Genomic DNA, 19,495 nt, shown 5'->3' with positions numbered 1-19,495 from the left:
TTTTCTAAAAAGAATGTCATGTTTATTTAGTTTCGTGGAATTTTCTGGAAGGTTGGCCGATAGTCGAAACTTGTTTACATGACAACCAATGTGAGCTGGAGCGTTAGAGCGCAGTTGGTGCCAGCAAAGGAATGTTACAGAATTCATGAAATCAGGACATAAAAAGGTAAACTATCAAATTTGCGTAATAACACCGAACGTTAGATTTGCACTGTTATATTGATTGTTAGATAATGAAGGTACAAATGGAATGTGATTCAACCTTACATGTTACATATAAACTTAAAGGTAAAAGGGTGGTGATACCTTGCCCTATATAGATGTTGAGGATTTAACAAGAAGAATATGTAATTTTTTTGTTTAGAAGTTGCAATTTAAAACTCATATTTTTTTGTGAAGTAGTCATTGGTAGTTAGTCATGTTTTTTTTTTCTCCTGCATTCCAATCCTTATGCTTTAGCGTGATCATGATCATCCAGTTTTTACTGGAATTTGATAAATTAGCATAGTGTTACATACTTTTAAGTATGTAATTATTATTATGGCTAGTACCATGTAGTTTTTCAGTTTTTCCTGAACTGGAGCATAACATGGTCCACAATTGTTTAACTTTCTTATGCAAGAATTTTAATATTTATATATTTATGTAAATATTGATTTGTTTGTTGCTTATAAAAGATTATGGTAACTAAATTGAAATGATAGAATCACCATTATTTCCTCACTTCAAATGGCTTAATTGACAAAATCCACATAACCTGACAATACTTTATGAAGATACCAGTGAATACGCTTCAGCTATACGAACTGCCGATGTTTCTTCCCTGGCTGTGTTGCCTCCAATGAAGTGGCATATGATGTACGAGCTTGTTGTAGTGGGGCAATGTGTTGTTATAGGATGGTGTGGGAGCTGTCATCTATTTCTTGTAGCAAGGCATGAGGGTTGGACTAAACAGTGTCCTGTAGCAAATAAATATGATAATAAGGTTTGTTAGTATATGATGTACTAGTAAGCTTTAATCTATCAATGATACTTTTGTTCTAACTTGACTGCTAAGTGTTGTCTTTAAATGGGGATGCCACTTGATGACAGGTCCTAATTAACAATGTCCAGTAGTGTTTAGTAGCATCCAGTAGCTTAAAAGTTTGTATTTTTTAAAGTGCATATCAATGCGATTTACCATTAGAAAAATATTAATTTTGTAAATATGGTACATCAATGTAATAAATATTTTTCTTGACAAATCAATAACATAAGACATTGCTAAAAGCTATGCACAAATGAACGTAGTCATGTTGATTCCTTTAGATGCCATCTTTGTTTTGATAAATTTGGAGGTTGAAGATGATGACAACAATCCTAATGACCTCTAGAATTATAGGTACCACATTACTAAATGCAGGTTAGGTAGGTAGCTAGCTTAGATTAGGTTAAAATAGATGAATTTAACATACTTTAATTTCTTTGACCTCTATCTGCCAAAACAAAGATGGCGTCACAAGCAGCTGAAGCTGCTTTGGTTGTTTGTGTATAGCTTTTAGCAACTTTTTTTGTTACTGATTTCCACCAAGAATAATGTGTATTATGTTGATGTATTATAATTTACAAAATTATTATTTAATTTTCTATTGTTATATCACAGCTATGCACGTCTAAAAACTTATGGTTGATCTTATAGAATTTGGTTGTTAGATTTATAGCAACCTAAATGAAATAACATGATTTATAAATAGGAATCAAAATGTAAACAAACATAAATGTACTGTGACATAATCACTGCATATTGTGAATATAACCTAACAGCATTAAAACAAAAGGATTTTTACAATCATATCAGGTCAACTAAGCATAAACACATCTACTGTACATTACGAAAATGTTGAAAAATCCAGCAACTTAATTCTGATTAATTTTTAAAAATTAGATACTCATTTCATTAATTGTGAGCTTCTTGGTCATGGAAAAAAGAAATTCTACGTATGGAAAATTAATGCATGTTTGACAGTGCTTTGACCTTAAAACGATAAAATCAGAATGGAAAATAAAAGCAAAGCAATTTGGTAAAAATTATTACAAAAAACATGGTGTCTTCAGATGAGTGATGTGCTGAACTTATTTAAAAATCAATAGAATTGTTAGTTCCTGATGGTATATATTTTTTTTAGTATGATTTATTTACAAAAAGTAAATCTAGGGAAAGCATTAAAAAAATTGGGTAAGCTTAAAGTTTCTCCACAGGTTCACTGTGTGACAGATAATGCGGAAGGTGCCAAAGTCACAATGGAAAAGTCTATTTGGTAAAGGAGTTGCACTAGTGGTTGCAGCAGAAGTTGGTGCATTTGCTGGATGTTATTATGTCTATCGTCGTATGAATACTGACAGGGGTAGGTACAAGGAAAAAATTGCTCAAAGTCAACATTTTGTACTACTACTACTATTACAACTAGTACCATTTTATATAAAAGGCTAATATGGAATATAGTTCTTTTTGAATAAAAGAAACTGCAAATGTTATTCATATCACTGAAATTCTTCTTTACAGATTTTAGGTATCTTATGCACACGAAGTTTCCATATATTCTAGAGTGTAAGTAAATCTCATAATCCTTATTTGCTTCTCTTGTAGCATTAGTTTTTCTTGTTATTTTTGCTTTTTTGGGAATATTAGATTTGGTATATCTAGAGTATGAAAAAAAGCTTGATACTTTTCTTTATGAGAGGCTATCAATTGAATTTGAGGAAGTTGGTGACAGAGTTTGGGAGAGTGTGTGAAAGAAGAAAATTGAAGATAAATGTGGGTAAAAGTAAGGTGATGAGATGTGCGAGGGGTGAAAGTGGCAGCGGGCTGGAAGTGAACATAGGGGAGAGCGACTGGAGGAGGTGGATAGTTTCAGATACTTGGGTGCAAATGTGGCAGGAAAGGGTGGAGTGGAGGTGGAGGTGGAATGTTGATTGAGAGAGGAGAGTGGGTGCCTTGGTGGATTGGAAAGTGTGATGAAGATTAGACATTTGGGAATGGATGCTAAAGAGGAGACTGTATGAAGGAGTGATTGTGCCTACAGCACTGTATGGGGCAGAAACATGGAACATAAGAGAGGAAGAGAGGAGTTGGAATGTGTTTGAGATGAAATGTCTGAGAAGTATGATAGGGGTTACTAGGCTAGATAGAGTGAGAAATGAGGAGGTGAGGAGGAGAACAGGGGTGGAAAGGGAGTTGGGAGGTAGGGTTGATGAAAGAGTATTAGGATGGATTGGACACATGGAAAGAATGAGTGAAGAAAGACTAGTAAAAGAGGTATGGAAGGCAGATGTGGAGGGAGTGAACATGAGGGGGCGTCCTAGGATGAGGTGGATGGATGGGGTGAAGAGGGCTTTGGGGAAGAGGAGAATGTCTGTTGAGGAAGGACAGGAGAGGACAGAAGACAGGGGTGAATGGAGAATGGTTGTATATGGATGATGCTGTGATACATAAGGTGGAATGGTTGAGGGGATGGAGGGTGAGGTAGTATGTGTGAGAAAAATTTGATGCAGCCCAAAGGGATTTCTCCCTGTCTTCTCTTTTTCTGTATGGGGGGATGGAGAGGGGGGGGGGATCGCCGATTTAATGAAGCGGCCTTGCTGTGGATGTGCTGTGTCTTGCGACACTGCCTCTGACTCAGGGCGGTGGACAAGGTGCAGGGATGACTCGTCATCCAGGAGGTGCTAAGATATGAGGGAGGGTGGAGTGTATTTTGGGATGGAATGGGTGGGAATGGTTTTATGCCTTATTCTTTTTGGCTATCTCCCTTGTTATGGGGAAAAAGCCTTGGTATGTGTATGTATGTATCAATTGAACTTGTATCATCTAGAATAAAAAATAGCATCTTAAGTTTGATTAGCAGTTGTAGAAAGTTTGTTATTGTGAATGACAAAGCTTCTACAATAGAAAGCCTCATATCCAGATTTCTGTCATCCAGTATGTTCTATTAGCTGGAATTATTGCATGCAAGGGAAAAAGTTAATGAAATTTGACACTTCTTGCTGTCTACTATTTTACCACTGAAATAACTTTGCATGTTGCGGGTGGTAGGTGGCGTGGCTGTGGCCTGGATTATCTAATAATTATGGACATTTACGTTTGTTCATGTGTGGGATGGATGGAAGGTGGGTGTATGCTTTGATTAGGCTTCTCCCCTTATAAAGGGGAAAAGGTCTTTTGGTATATGCATTAGTGTGTGTGATTGTGATTCATTCATTGTGGTCTTGCATCACATGCTGGACTGGTGATTGACAGCTATTACCTTCCCAGATGAGAGCTCAAGGCTCATATGTAGTCCAATCTACAGATAATGCTGTGACCTTACACGTAAGCACATAAGAACAAATGAGACTGCAAGAGACCACAAGGCCTACACTAGGCAGCTCTGTATCCATCACCACCTGTCATCCCCATCCATAAAGTTGTCATCGTTTTTTAAAACAACTGATAGTTTCAGCGCTTACTACATGGTTACTAAGTTTGTTCCATTCATCGACCACCCTATTAGTAAACTAATTCTTGCCTAATTCCTTCTTAAATCTAAATTTGTCCAGTTTATACCCATTACTGCAAGTCCTGCCTGTTGTTTTATTATGATGACCTTGTTTGCATCACCCTTGTTATAGCCTTTGATCCATTTGAACACTTCTATTAGATCACCCTGCACTCTGCGTCTTTCCAGAGAGTGTAAGTTTAGGTGCCTAAGCCTTTTTTCATAAGGCAAATTTCCGAGTCCATGTGTCATTTTGGTCATTCTTCTCTGTACTGATTCTAGTGAATTTATGTCCATTCATACACACTTACACCTAACTCTTTGCCCACCAGACCTAGAGTGCCAGCTTCCAGTGTTATAATGCTTTTCACCATTGGGTAGAGACTCGTACTTTGGACTGTTAAGCAAGCAGTCTACTGTGGTACCACAATAGGAGCAATTCATGTGTGTGTGTATTTACCTAGTTGTATTTTGCAGGAAGGGGAGCTATGGTCGTGGTGTCCTGCCTTTGTATCTCGCAGTGTCTAGTTTGCTTTTAAACTCATGAATGGTTTTTGCACATACTATTTCATTATCCAGTTTGTTCTAAGTGTCCACTACTCTATGTGGAAAACTGTTTTTCTTCAGTTCTCTTCTGTAGCTATGTTTTTTTTATTTTCTTTCCATATCCTCTTGTGTTTCTCTTGTCCCAGTTTAGTAAGTCTTCTCTATCGAGTATCTCTGTGCCTTTCATGATTCTGTAGATGGTCAGTAGGTCACCTCTCTTCTTTGCTCCAGTGTCGGTAACTCCAATTTAGCCAATCTCTCCTCATATGATAGGTTTGCAAGTGCAGGTGCCATTTTTGTTGCTGCTCTCTGGATTCTTTCTATTTTCTTTATATTCTTTTTGGTACTGGGTGACCACAATGTTGCCGCATATTCTAGTCTAGGCCTTATCATTGTAACCAATATTTTTTTTATCATGTCTTTGTCCAAGTATGCAAATATGACTTATTGATCTTAGCAAGTTGTAAACCTCCCAGACAATTTTGTTAATCTGTTTATCATAGGACAAGTCGTTTGTGATAATTACCCCCAAATCTTTTTCAGATCCTGCCTTCTTTACCTCCTTGGTTCCAATTGTATATTTTCCTGATATTCTGTTTTTGCTTTTTCCAAACTCCATTATGCCACACATCTTAGTATTAAAGTCCACTTCGTATTTCTGACTCCAGTTCCATACTGGAGTCAGAAATGGGAAGTGTGTGTGTATGTGTGTGTGCATGTATTACTCTAAGGTAGTGGTTCTCAAAGTGGGTTCTGTGGCAAAAAATTATAATTATTCATTTATTTGAACAGGAATGAATAAGATAGAGTATGAAAGTGATGAAATCTTTTGCATTTTAGGAGAGAGACAGAGAGTGACTGTGTATGACTATATACTTTGGGTGTTGGTGACAGTTAGTCTTAAATCTTTTTAAGTCTGTCAAAAAAATCTGTTAGAATAGATCAGAATTGTGATGCTGAGTACTGTACTAAACTTTGCACTTTTATTTAGTCTTGTGTGTGTGTATTTACCTAGTTGTATTTTGTGGGAAGGGGAGCTACGCTCGTGGTGTCCCGCCTTTGTATCTCGCAGTGTCTAGTTTGCTCTTAAACTCATGAATGGTTTTTGCGCATACTATTTCATTATCCAGTTTGTTCCAAGTGTCCACCACTCTATGTGGAAAACTGTTTTTCTTCAGATCTCTTCTGTATCTATGTTTTTTTTATTTTCTTTCCATATCCTCATGTGTTTCTCTTGTCCCAGTTTAACAAGTCCTCTCTATCGAGTATTTCTGTGCCCTTCATGATTCTGTAGATGGTCAGTAGGTCACCTCTCTTCTTTGCTCCAGAACTGGTAACTCCAGTTTAGCCAATCTCTCCTTATATGACAAGTTTGCAAGTGCAGGTGCCATTTGTGTGGCTGCTCTCTGGATTCTTTCTATTTTCTTTATATTCTTTTTTGGTACTGGGTGACCACAATGTCACCGCATATTCTAGTCTAGGCCTTATCAGTGTGACCAATAAATTTAAATAATTTCTTTGTCCAAATATGTAAATGCCACTTTTATTGACCTTAGCAAGTTGTAGGATTCTCCGACAATTTTGTTGATCAGTTTATCATAGGACAAGTTTGAGATAATTACAACCAAATCTTTTTCGGATCTCTCTTTCTTTACCTCCTTGGTTTCAATTTTATATTGTCCTGTGTGTATTTACCTAGTTGTATTTTGCGGGAGAAGAGCTATGCTTGTAGGGACCCGCAGTTGTATCTTTCCGCATCCAGTTCTTTCTTAAAGTTGTGTATAGTTTTAGCACTCACTGTTTTCTCTTTCAATTTATTCCATGTATCTATCACTCTATGTGGAAAGCTATTCTTTTTCAGATCTCTTCTGTAACTGTCCTTAAGTTTCTTGTGTCCCCTTGTATTTCTATTGTCCCATTTAAGTAGATCATCCCTGTCAAGGATTTCCATCCCTTTCATAATTCTATATATGGATATCAAATCGCCTCTTTCTCTTCTTTGCTTCAGAGTTAATAATTTTAGTTTGTCCAATCTTTGTTCATATGTCAGCATACTGAGTGTTGGTGCCATCTTTGTTAGTGCTCTTTGAATTCTTTCTAGTTTCTTTATGTTTTTTTTTGTACTGGGTGTCCATAGTGCAGCTGCATACTCTAATTTTGGTGTTATCAGTGTAACTAGGATTTTCTTCACCATCTCCTCGTCCATGTAGTCAGAGGCCACTTTCATTGATCTTATTGTTGTAGATTTCTCCAACTATTGTTTACATGTTTGTCTGGTGCCATTTCACTTGAAATGATCACTCCTAGGTCTCTTTCTGAATTTACTTTTGTAACTTCTTTTGTTCCAATTTTATATTTACCAGATATTCTATTTTTGCTTTTTTCCAAATTCCATTATACTACATTTTTTAATGTTGAAATTCACTTCATTCTTTTAAATCCAGTTCCAGACTTTGTCTAGATCTCCCTGAAAAGATTTACAGTCTTCGTTACTCTCTTCAATAGTTTTGCATCATCTGCAAAGAAATTTATGTAGAATTTAATTCCTTCATCCATGTCATTTATATAAATAGCAAACATTATCGGAGCAAATACAGAGCCTTGGGGCACTCCACTTATCATGTCTACCCATTTTGAGTTCTTTTCTCTAAGTATCACTTTCATTTTTCTTCCTTTCAAGAAGTCTCCCATCCATTCCAATAATTTTCCTTGTATTCCACCTATTAGTTCAATTTTTCTTTGTAGTTTTTTGTGTGGTACTTTGTTGAAAGCCTTTTGTAGGTCCAGGAAGGCACAATCTGCCCATCCATCTCTTTCTTGTGTTATGTGTAGCAATCTTGAGTAAAAGCATATTAAATTTGTAGTACATGATCTTCCACTTCAAAATCAAAATTGGTTTGGGTTTAATATTTTGTTCTTTTCCAAGTGTTTAGTCCATTTGTTTTTAATAACTTCAGCATGTTTTTGCAATTGTGCTTGTAAGGGATACTTGTTTATAATTTGTTGGATTTTCTTTATTTCCTCCCTTCTATATTGTAGATTGAGAGAAGCGAGTAAATGCCTTGGTGGATTAAAGAGTGTAATGAGGAATAGACATTTGGGAATGGATGCTAAGAGGAGACTGTATGAAGGAGTGATTGTACCAACAGCACTGTATGGAGCAGAAACATGGAACATAAGAGAGAAGGAGCTTGAATGTGTTTGAGATGAGGTGTCTGAGAAATATGATGGGGGATACTAGGCTAGATAGAGTGAGAAATGAGGAGGTGAGGAGGAGAACAGGTGGAAAGGGAGTTGGGAGGTAGGGTTGATGAAGGAGTATTAGGATGGTTTGGACACATGGAAAGAATGAGTGAAGAAAGACTGGTAAAAGAGGTATGGAAGGCAGATGTGGAGGGAGTGAATATGAGGGGACGTCCTAGGATAAGATGGATGGATGGGGTGAAGGGGAAGAGGGGAATGTCTGTTGAGGAAGGTCGGGAGAGGACAGAAGACAGGTGAATGGAGAATGGTTGTACAGTAAACTTCCACTTATCTGAACTCCAAGGGGGATTAGAAATGTCTGATTAACCGAAATGTTCGGTTAATCCAACTTTGTATGTTTCGTTCCCGTAGAGTTTTATGCGGTAATGTCAGCTGCAATATTCATACCTGTAAACTTAACATACACATGGAAATGCTTATAATAGTTCATAAACATATTCTATAGAGTATAAAGAGAAAATGTTTAAGGAGAGCTTATGATACTGTATCGTCACCGAGAGGGCTCACGAATGTATGTACCGCCAAACAGCCGATCAGGTGTAAACATGGAGTGTGGTGCCACCGTGTGAGCACTTGGTGAAGCTTGCGGGTGGCGGAAGAGGAGGCAGGGTGTTTGAATGTTCGGTTGAGATCCAAATACGTTCGGTTAAAGCGATGACTACCGTATTGAGAAAATGTTCGGTTAGTGCGATTATTCGGTTAAAATGCGTTCGGATAAGCGCGAGTTTACTGTATATGGATGATGCTGTGATACATGAGGTGGAATGGGTGGGGGGATGGGGGGTGAGGTAGTATGTGTGAGCAAAATTTGACCCAGCCCGAAGGGATTTCTCCCTGTCTTCTCCTTTATGTCTTCGCCGATTTAATGAAGCAGCCTTGCTGTGGATGTGCTGTGACTTGCGACACTGCTTCTGACCCAGGGCAGTGGACAAGGTGCAGGGATGACCCGTCATCCAGGAGGTGCTATGATGGGAGGGAGGGTGGAGGGGAGTGGAGTGTATTTAGGGATGGAATGGGTGGGAATGATTTTATGCCTTTCCCTTTTTGGCTACCTCCCTTGTAAGGGGGAAAAAAACCTTGGTATATGTATGTATGTTCTATATTGGTACAATATTAGTATTCTTCCAGTCTTGTGGTACTTTTCCTTCTTTGAATGAGAAGTCAATTATCTTGTGTATTTTGTCTGTGAGTTTGTGTATGCATTCTTTTAATATCCAGTTCGCTATTCCTTCTGGCCCATGTGACTTTCTGACATCAAGTTTCTTTATTTGGTCTCTTATTTCTTTCTGTGTCACCATTATTTCTTCCATTTTAGGGGGATCCTTCCTGGTGACTCATCCCTCAATTATGAGCTTTCAATTGTAAAAACAGACTTAAAGCGTCTGGTCATCACTTCTGCCATTTCTACATATGTGTATTCTTGATTTCCTTCACACAGTCTTATTATTTCGTGTTTGTCTTTTAGTTTGTCGTTTACGTATCTGTAGAACAGTTTAGGTTGATCTTTGCATTTTGCTATTATGTCTTTTTCGTAGTTTCTTTTTTCCTCTCTTCTTATGTATTCATTTCTCAGTTTAATGTATGTTTGCCATTTAGTCTCTTTTTTGTCCCTTTTCCAAGCTTTGTCTCTTCTGTTTTTAGCATCGCTACACTTTTTATTATACCAGCACTTTATGTATTCCCTTTTCTGTTTCTGCTTAGGCACATATTTGCCTGTTCCCTCTTTATATATTTCTTTGAAAATTGTCCATTTCTCTTCAGTCTTGTTTCATCATTTGCAAACTTTTCCCAACAGGCATTTTGGAATTTTTTTTCTAAGTTTTACAAAATCAGTTTTGTTGTACATCAGTCTTCCTTCTCTATGTTTCTCATTCCTTCTTACCACATTTTGTTCCCTAAGTTCGATCTCTGATAGTATGTGGTCACTCTTCCCAATAGGTGTTTTGTAATTTATTTCTTCCTTTATTTCTGGTTCAGAGGTGAATATCAAATCTAGTCTTGATGGGTCTTAGTTTTGTCAAACTCTAGTATTTTCTTTAACCCATTGCATCAATGTGTAATCTATGGTCATATTCAGTAGGACATTTTCCCAGACTTTGTCTCCACCTCCCATAGTCAATTCTTCCCAATTTATTTCCTTTGCGTTAAAGTCACCCATAATTACTATATTTTCTCCTTATTTCAGTGTCTCGGTTAATTCATTCTTTGTATCTTCTGGTAATTTTGAGTGTTCACTGTCAGTCCAGGTCTTAGTTTTTGGTGGCACATAAACTACTATAAACCTTCTACTTTTCATACTGCTGTTTTTGACCTTAACTGTGATTAATTCCACATTATCTTTTCCTTCTGTTGCCTTTATTACATTTAGGTTCTTTCTAGTCAATATCATGACTCCTCCCCCCTTTTTGTCTGTCCTATTATTTTACCAAATGTTGTATATTCCTTGTCCCACCATACTTGATTGTATTGGACCTTTCAGTTTTGTCTCTGCAATTCCCATTATGTCAGGTTTCTCTAGTCATTCAATTCATTTAATCTTGATATCATACTGTCTATATTTGTATATGCCATTTTTGATTATTTTTTTCTCTTCTCTTTTTTGTTTTAAGTTTCCATTTTTCTGATGTACTATTTTCTCAGTCTCAGATCTAGCACTCTCCAAAAAAAAACTTTTTTTTTTTTGTCTCCTTTCTTTTCTCATTTTTTTCCTTAGCCTCACTTCTCAGTTCCCTATCTTTCTCCAATTCCTCAGGATTCATTTCCTTTTTTTATCCAAATATTTTTGTATTTTCACTGTGCTAATTTTGCCACTTTTGATAGTATTGTACTTCTGCCATCATTTGTGTTCTTAGTTTGATTTTCATTGGTCTGTGATTCTTTTCTTTTGAGTATGTACCCATTCTGTGTACATTGTCAATTTCTGTATCTAAACTTTATCCTTTTTGGACCACTTTTAGAATCTCCTTCGCAATTTCTTTCTCTTCCTTTTCCCTGTGGTATTTGTGTACATTGTGTTTTTCATTTATACCATAAACCACAATACATTTCTTTTTGTCTACTGTGTCTCTCACCCAATTTTCCTTCTCTTTAATCACCTTGATCACTGTTTCCTTTCATTCTCTTCTACCTGCTGCTATACTATTTCTGTGAATGGTAGTTTTTTACTTTGGCATTCCTTTTCCCACTGGTTTTTTATTTCATTTAAGTCAGTCTTTGATTCTTCCATTTTTTCCGGTACTGCTTTCAATTGTTCTTTTACCTCTTTTTTCAGTTCATCATTTGCAGTCTTAACTTTGTTTTCCTTTCTTTCATTTTCTCTTTTTATCACACGTAGTTCACCTTTTAGTTTGTTTAATTCCCTTAGTATTACCTCATTCGTTGTTCGTAGGCTGGTTACTTCTAGTTGCAAAGCTTTGTAGTCTAATCTTAAATCGTTCTCTGTTTCGTATTGCTCTGCTAATCCTGAAATCTCTCTCAGTGTCCAAGGTTTTCTCCAATGTTTCCCCTTGCCTCCTAAATCCCGAGAAATATTCATCATTTATGTACCTGCTGGTTGCTTTGGGAGTGTCATTCAGTCATGTTTTTTCCCTGCGTATTACCCCCAACGGGGACTCATTCCTGGATTCGTCTAGTCCTCTTTTCATTGGTTCATTGATTCTTCCTTCTTTTTTATTTTCCATTTTGTGTTTGTGTGTGTGTGTGTGTGTGTTGGGGAGAGTTCCATCTATATGGGGGTGGGTCCATCTTTATTTGGTGAGAGGGTTGTTGGGGGTTCCGCCGAAGGGTCGTTGGGGTTCCGCCGAGTACCAACAAATGTGAAAGGGTTCCGATAGGTGGAAAAGATTGAGAACCACTGCTCTAAGGGATTTTGCCAAGCCAAAGCATAGGACACACTCACTTCATGCCTATCAGGCATATTTGTATCAGAAGTGGAGGACCTGGGGCAGAAAAACATAGGGGTGATTGGATTCATTTGTTGCTCCTATATTGTAACTCATTGATGAAGAGGACTGGTCATCATTAGAAATTATATTCTTAAGCACCTTACTAATTAAAACAAATGGAATTTATTAATACTAAAATAATTTATAAAACTGAACAAACTCTCTGCAGCTTTTTACACAACTGGGGAGTTTTTCAACCGCAACGACCACACTCGTCAGCTGGACGAAGCAGTGTGGTCAAATTTGTATCCCTGCTGCAGTGGCAAGGAAGACTAAGTAGGACAGATACTCATAATTTAGGTAAGTACATCACATCTATATAGCAGTGTTAGTCATCGACTGTATTTGTATTTCCTCACAGCCACACCAACTATTCTTTTGATTACTTTGTGCTTTTTGCACAGCACCAAAGCTATTGCAAAATGAAGGGGCTGGACAGTGTGTTTGAAAGCATTCATGACTTTTGATTATAATTATTTGTTGCATTCAGAATGCACATTCAGGCCTGTTTGTGCTTCAGTGCAATACTTGCAACTTTGTAAATAAATTTAATTTGCATATTTTTGTATTTCTTTCAATCATTAATAAACTACTCTGCTTAATCTAGATGTGCTTGCCATGGCTTAATTGCAGACTTAGGTTGCGAGCCATGGATGTGCTCAAGTCCCTGTACTATGTCGCTGGCTTCTCCTTGGGTGGTTATTTTCTCATGAAGCTCGTTGAGAGGGACCCTGAATCTATCCGCAAGGTTGGCTAATTAATTGTCCAGCCCCAGTGTTTTTTCCACTTGGCCATATTAAGTGGTGATAGTAGTATTTTATATCTAGACTTCAGAAAACTAATGTGATGGAAGTTTACATGGCTAGGTTGACTCCAGGGTCTAGTAATCTTCCAATGCATTAATTATCTAGCATTCAAAAGTCATCAAGTAGATAGTCTAAAGATGATAATTTAAGGTTTTAGATTTATAGTTTGTTTGTTGTTCATGACTGAGTTGATCCCTTTGGTACCAAGTGGACACTGAATAAAGTTTTATGGAATTAGAATGAAATGAGTGTCACTGTTTAGCATAGATATCACATAGATGAATAAAATCACTCAGCACACTGAAATTAAAAGCACCATGGTTCATAAGGGATTAATGAAGAATAGCCCACACTGTCGACCTCTTTCCTTATGAGGAGGTACTTTACTCTTTTATTTTGGCTCCTGCCAAAGTGTTTTATTAATTTACTTGGTACTTATTTGGTTATGATAACAATTGATGCCTCGAGTTTTGTTGTAGAAAACCCGCAGCCCCACAGTGGCTAGCAATGGTCCTCAGGCCCTCTCACAGATCTCTTTGAGAAGCAACTTGTCTCGGTGTGAGACTATTTCTGTCACCAGCTGAAAGTAATAAAAGGAATGATTGCTATGATGACATTCCCTAGGCTGTCTGGCTGAGCAATCCTGTCTCAGGAAAGGAAGCAGAAGCTGGTTGTCCGTTTTCCATGTGTGAAAGGGTGTTAGAAATACAGCTGCAGTTGGGAGAGATCTTGGGCTCAGTCTGGAGACTGAGTTTCAGGTTCTTAGGGCTCTCCTGATGGAGATAATGAGGGGGGAGGGGATGAGTTTCTGATATCCATTATGCAGGGTCACCATAAGCAGGTACCTCTCAATGCTCCAATCTGTTTTAAACACATTATGGAAGACTACATTGTACACAATCATGCACACCAGCAACACAATATACACTATAAGGGTGTTATGGGAAAATCCGGTTCTATCTGGGGTGTTCCTCAGGGAGATGGGACTGCTCAGACAAACAGTCAAGGGAATGACAACCATAACAACACATTGTACTTATCTCTTCTGTAACGAGTGATTATGTAACCCTTTATTCTGACTGTAGCCAGAGCGTTTTATTCCACTGTTGTATCCGTTTTTCTGGTGAAGTCCCGCCTTTACCTCAAACCACTCACTCTCTCCATTTCTAATTCTAACACAGGCTCTACTACTATCGTAAAAACTCATGACTGCTCTTAACAGCTTTCCTCTTAACCCATATATCTGCAGTACCTCCCAGTATCTTCCTGTCTACCCTATCATAAGCCTTTTCCAAATACATAAAAGCCCAAAAAAACATCCTTATCCTTTCTTAAAGCTTTCTCATACATATGTATGTATGTATTTATGTTATTGTTTTTGATGTTTTATTTTGTATATTTAGTTGGGTGTCTGTCCATTTTCATGATTGTCTGCTTGTTACTGATCTTAGTATGTTTATTTTCACGTTAATTTTCATTGTTAGGCTTTTGATGGGTGGGCTAAGGGATATATAGTATCAAAAGTAAAGTCAACAATTGTTTTGGTTATTTGTCAGTGGAGGGACCAGTGATGGGTACCTGCTTGTGGTGATCCTGCAAAGACAGCAGAGCTACCCATTTTCAAAACCTTTAAACCCACTCGCCTCCATCAGGAGATGCAGCTCTGAGGGACTTACACTTGATTATCAGACTGGGTCCAAGATCTCTGTAAACTTTAACTGTCTTTCTAACGTCTTTTCACACATGGGGAGCTGACAAGCAGCAACTGATTGCTTCCTCCTACCACCGTCAGCCAGTGACATAGAAACAGCCCCACACTATTACAATACAAGACAACAGTACAAAGTTTCTTCAAAGAGAGAAATACGTTGGAGAGCCTGAGGACCATAGGCAGGTGTTGTGGGGGTGTGAGTTTTCTGCTTATTGAAATTCAAGGCAACAATTAGTAATAGTACTAATAGTAGTAGTAGTGGTAATATGGGAATGATTTTGTCACCAACTTGTAGGACGAGGAGGAGGACAGTAGTCACAGGTTGTGTTATTTCTCCTAAGTTGATATAGATTGTGGATCTAGAGTGGACAGAATCTCCCCATGGAGGTAAAGGTTTTGAAGAGGTGCGACAGGGAGACAATTCTCCCTTGTTTGGACCCTCACTTGCAGGTATCTCACTTATGTTTGCAGTGTTGCATGACCTTAAAAGTTGCTTGTATTTAAGTTTACTAGATATTTATTCTCTTTCCTCTCCCCTCCCCTCCTCTCACAGGAACTTCCTGAGAGTGCAGAAGGGAACTATCACAAGGCTGCACTGGAACGAAATCAAATGTTCATGAATGTTTTGCGGAGTGTGTCAGAGGGCCAGGACCCAGTAGAAGCGGCCAAGAAAGAAAATGAAAAAGCAAAGAAGAGGAGAGCAGCAGAAGCAATGAAGGAAGCCTCAAAAGATGCCAGCAACGAGTAACTGCACCTCACTTACTATTTCTTGTTAAACTGAAGAAGATTATATTTGTACAGATTCTTGTAAATATTCTTAAGGTTAAGGTTATTCTCACTTTCATTGCACAGTTGATTTTGTAGTTCATTTATCAGTTTGGCAACATGGATTCCAACACAGACTTGCACAAGACGCAGTTGCTAGAGCGAATGAAGCAGAGAACAGAAGACCTGGCCGCCAAAGCTGAAGAGCGGAAGATACAGCGGGACATTAGTGCGGCAGAGAACGAGAATGCAGAGTATTTTCATTGTGCGTTTTCAGAGATGAAGGAACATGTTGAAAAAAAGATCCAAAGAATTGACGAGATAGAAAAGCAGAATCTACGGGATTACTTTGACGATCTGATAAAAGATATCCATGCAGTGCAACGGTTCCTGAACGAGTCCTCCATGTTTTTGGCCGCCTTCAAAATCAAAAAAGCTCAAGAGGATGTGACAGATCTCAACAAAATTGTTCAGAGTAAGATGGAAGAGATTCAGCCAAAGAAACGATTTGGGTTCCGTAGTAAGAAAAACACTGAGAAAGGGGCAGCGGAAATTAAGAAACGGTTGCCAAAAGAAGAAGTCGATGGTAAGGACAGCAATAAGAGTGCTCTTGATAAGATTTTGGAACGCCAATTCTTTGGATTTAATAATGAAGTTGGAAAGCACCTGACGAAGTCTGCCGAGGAGGTCAACAACCGACAGTTGAATCTGGTTAATTTACGCGATTGTCGTGTGGAAGCATTAGGAAACCCAGCCTCTCTTCAGATCGCCTCCTTGGTGGACTGTACAGTTATCCTGGGTCCGGCCTCTCGTTCAGCATTTATCAAAGAATGTCACAACTGCACTTTTGTACTTGCATGTCAACAAGTCCGCATTCATGATACCAAAAACAGCAATTTTTATCTTCATGTCACAGGTGCTGCCATTATAGAAAATTGTAGTAAGGTTCGGTTTGCTCCATATACGCTTAATTATGATTTGCTGTCGGAGCACTTCGCTTTGAGTGGCCTTAATCAGTCTGTCAATTATTGGGATAAAATTGAGGATTTCAAATGGTTAAATGAAAATGAAGCTTCACCAAATTGGTCTGTATTAAAAGAAAAAGAAAGAGTTTTTGATTGGTTGAACCCAAAATTCAAGAAATGAGTCCATAGGATTATATATATACAGTTGATATAGGAAATGAATTGATTAATAGTTGCTTTAAAACTGCAAAATAAAACTGAAATTAAAGAATTGACATTTTATTCAATAGAGAAATTGCCCTAATTTTTTCTTGCATGCAGGGAACTCCGTAATTCATCATGATGCCCGACATCAGCACAACAGAGAAATTCCTTCCACGACAAGTTAGAATCCTACTAACATGATTGTGCACTGACCACTGTCCAGCCTTAAAACATTGCTAACACAGAAAAAGCCTGGCCACATAAGCAAGCTGCCCCAGATGCAATCATAACAGAGGTCACCTCATTGTATTATGGTGGAGTGGTGTAAATTGAGGTGTTCAAAGTGTTATGAATGATGGTTGAATTAGGGACAGTTTGTTTCCATGGCCAGTGCTATTATTCCTTTTTTGTCATCATCTTAGTGTAAGGTGGTGACCTGAATGTAGTTATGCAAATGTGATTTTTGCTTCTTTTGGTAGCGGTTTTTCCCTGATGGTGGTGATGGGCTTGGGAGTTCAGTGGTGATATGATGATGATGATATGGTTTAATGTCATAAACTCCCCCCTATCGGAAGGCTGGGACGGTGCCCCTCACAGAGGACTTTGTACATACATACATATACCAAGGCTTTTTCCCCCTTCCAAGGGAGGTAGCCAAAAAGGGAAAGGCATAAAAACACTCCCACCCATTTCATCCCTAAATACACTCCACACCCCTCCCACCCTTCCTCTCATCTGAGCACCTCCTGGATGACGGGTCATTCCTGCACCCTGCCCACCGCCCTGGGTCAGAAGCAGTGTCGCAGGACACAGCACATCCACAGCAAGGCCACTTCATTTAATCGGCGACCCCCCCTCTCCGTCCCCCCTTGCATATAAGGAGAGGACGGGGAGAAATCTCTTCGGGCTGCGTCAAAACTCACTCACACACACTACCCCCCCCCGCCCATTTCTCCCCATGCAGTCACAACATCATCCATATACAACCATTCTCCACTCACCTCTGTCTTCCGTCCTCTCCCTTCCTTCCTCAACAGACATTCCCCTCTTCCCCAAAGCCCCCTTCACCCCATCCATCCACCTCATCCTAGGACGTCCCCTCATGTTCACTCCCTCCACATCTGCCTTCCATACCTCTTTTACTAGTCTTTCTTCACTCATTCTTTCCATTACAGAGGACTTTGTAATGTAGAATAAAATGAACTATGCCCTTGGTCCAACTTCGCTGGTGGCAGGGTTCGAACCGCCACCCCATCGACCTTCTCCGCAAGTAATGATGCCCTAACTTGCTTAGCCAGCAGTAAACTGAATGTGTTTTTGTATGGATGTCTTTGTGGAGCAGGTGGTAGGTTGTAGATTTTTGAGTAGTATGCTGCTAATTATTTTACCTATTTAATATATTATAAGAGGGAGGGTGGAGGGGTGTGGAATGCATTCAGGGATGGAATGGGTGGGAAAGATTTTATGCCTTTTCCTTTTTGGCTACCTCCCTCGTAAGGGGAAAAAATCCTTGTTATATGTATGTATGTATTATTTAATATTGTTTTTTTTTTGTTTGTTTTTTTTCTTCCCATTTGGTTGTGCACATGATGTAATAAGCTGGGAGAATAGGGTTAATGGATTTTGCGTACAATTGTACTAATCCTTTTCATGTGATGTTCTACGGGTAGGAGTCTAGTTCATGCATATGTTCTATCGGGTGGTTTTGATTAATCCTAAAATTCTCATTACTTAATTTTGTATAGTTTGTAGGATGTATACTCTTCACAAGCCATCCAACTCCTAACACTATATCCAGAATGTAACACCAAAACACTCATCTACACTGATAAATACATGCACATACATACATACACCAAGGCTTTTTCCCCCTTACATGGGAGGTAGCCAAAAAGAAAAAGGCATAAAATCATTCCTACCCATTCCATCCCTAAATACACTCCACCCTCCCTCCCATCTTAGCACCTCCTGGATGATGGGTCATCCCTGCACCCTGTCCACTGCCCTGGGTCAGAGGCAGTGTTGCAAGGCATACATATATACATACATATACCAAAGGCTTTTTCCCCCTTACACAGGGGGTAGCCAGAGGACTGGAGGAGTGCCTGTATAGTTCTGCTTTACAAAGGAAAGGGGGACAAGTGTGAGTGTAGTAGTTACAGAGGGATCAGCTTGTTGAGTGTAGTTGGGAAGGCTTATGGGAGGGTCTTGATTGAGAGGATTAGGAGAGGAACAGAGGGAGTAATTGGTGAGGAACGGTGTGGTTTTGGGACAGGTAGGGGATGTGTAGATCAGATTTTTGTGGTAAGACAGATATGTGAGAAAGCTATAGGAAAAGGTAAGGATGTTTTTTGGGCTTTTATGGATCTGGAAAAGGCTTACGACAGGGTAGACAGGAAGGCACTATGGGAGGTACTGCAGATATATGGGATAGGAGGAAAGCTGTTAAGAGCAGTCAAGAGTTTTTATGAGAGTAGTAGAGCTTGCGTTAGGATTAGAAATGGAGAGAGTGAGTGGTTTGAGGTGAAGGTGGGACTTCGTCAGGGATGTGTTATTGTGGCAAGTTTGTTTTGGTGCGTATAGTAACCAAGGATAGTTGGCGAGCAAATTGGTTTTGGCACGTATAATAACCAAGGGCAGCTTGGCTTGGTCTGGCATCTTTCGTGTTATGTGACACACGGAGCAGTTATATGACCTTTGAATCGGCGTGCTAATGTGAGCCGCCATTATCCTCCTGGAGGTCCAGGGGTTCCTTCTCGTGTGTGGGCAACGCTCTCCT

The 19,495-nt window shown here is 38.9% G+C and overlaps 1 protein-coding gene across 6 annotated transcripts; it reads left to right on the top strand.

Annotated features, from left to right (window-relative positions):
• The first annotated feature begins 33 nt into the window (after positions 1-33).
• Positions 34-16,783, top strand: LOC143038400 (tubulin-specific chaperone C-like). 6 transcript variants are annotated; one of them, XM_076207533.1, is made up of 7 exons: positions 34-166; positions 2,239-2,384; positions 2,543-2,587; positions 12,435-12,565; positions 12,899-13,013; positions 15,124-15,232; positions 15,336-16,783. In XM_076207533.1, the coding sequence occupies exon 7, from the start codon at positions 15,668-15,670 to the stop codon at positions 16,691-16,693; it is 1,026 nt and encodes a 341-aa protein (XP_076063648.1). In that variant the 5' UTR covers positions 34-166; positions 2,239-2,384; positions 2,543-2,587; positions 12,435-12,565; positions 12,899-13,013; positions 15,124-15,232; positions 15,336-15,667; the 3' UTR covers positions 16,694-16,783. The 6 variants fall into 6 exon arrangements, with proteins under 6 accessions (XP_076063648.1, XP_076063646.1, XP_076063649.1 ...); XM_076207531.1 differs by lacking the exon at positions 15,124-15,232; XM_076207534.1 differs by lacking the exons at positions 12,899-13,013; positions 15,124-15,232.
• The last annotated feature ends 2,712 nt before the right edge of the window (positions 16,784-19,495 follow it).

The sequence above is a fragment of the Oratosquilla oratoria genome, chromosome 24 (assembly GCF_046742065.1).
Source record: "Oratosquilla oratoria isolate Oo_2021 chromosome 24, ASM4674206v1, whole genome shotgun sequence".
In the NCBI taxonomy this organism is placed as follows: Eukaryota; Metazoa; Arthropoda; class Malacostraca; order Stomatopoda; family Squillidae; genus Oratosquilla; species Oratosquilla oratoria.
Note: the sequence above shows the minus strand (reverse complement) of the source record. Positions and strands in the feature narration are given on the sequence as shown.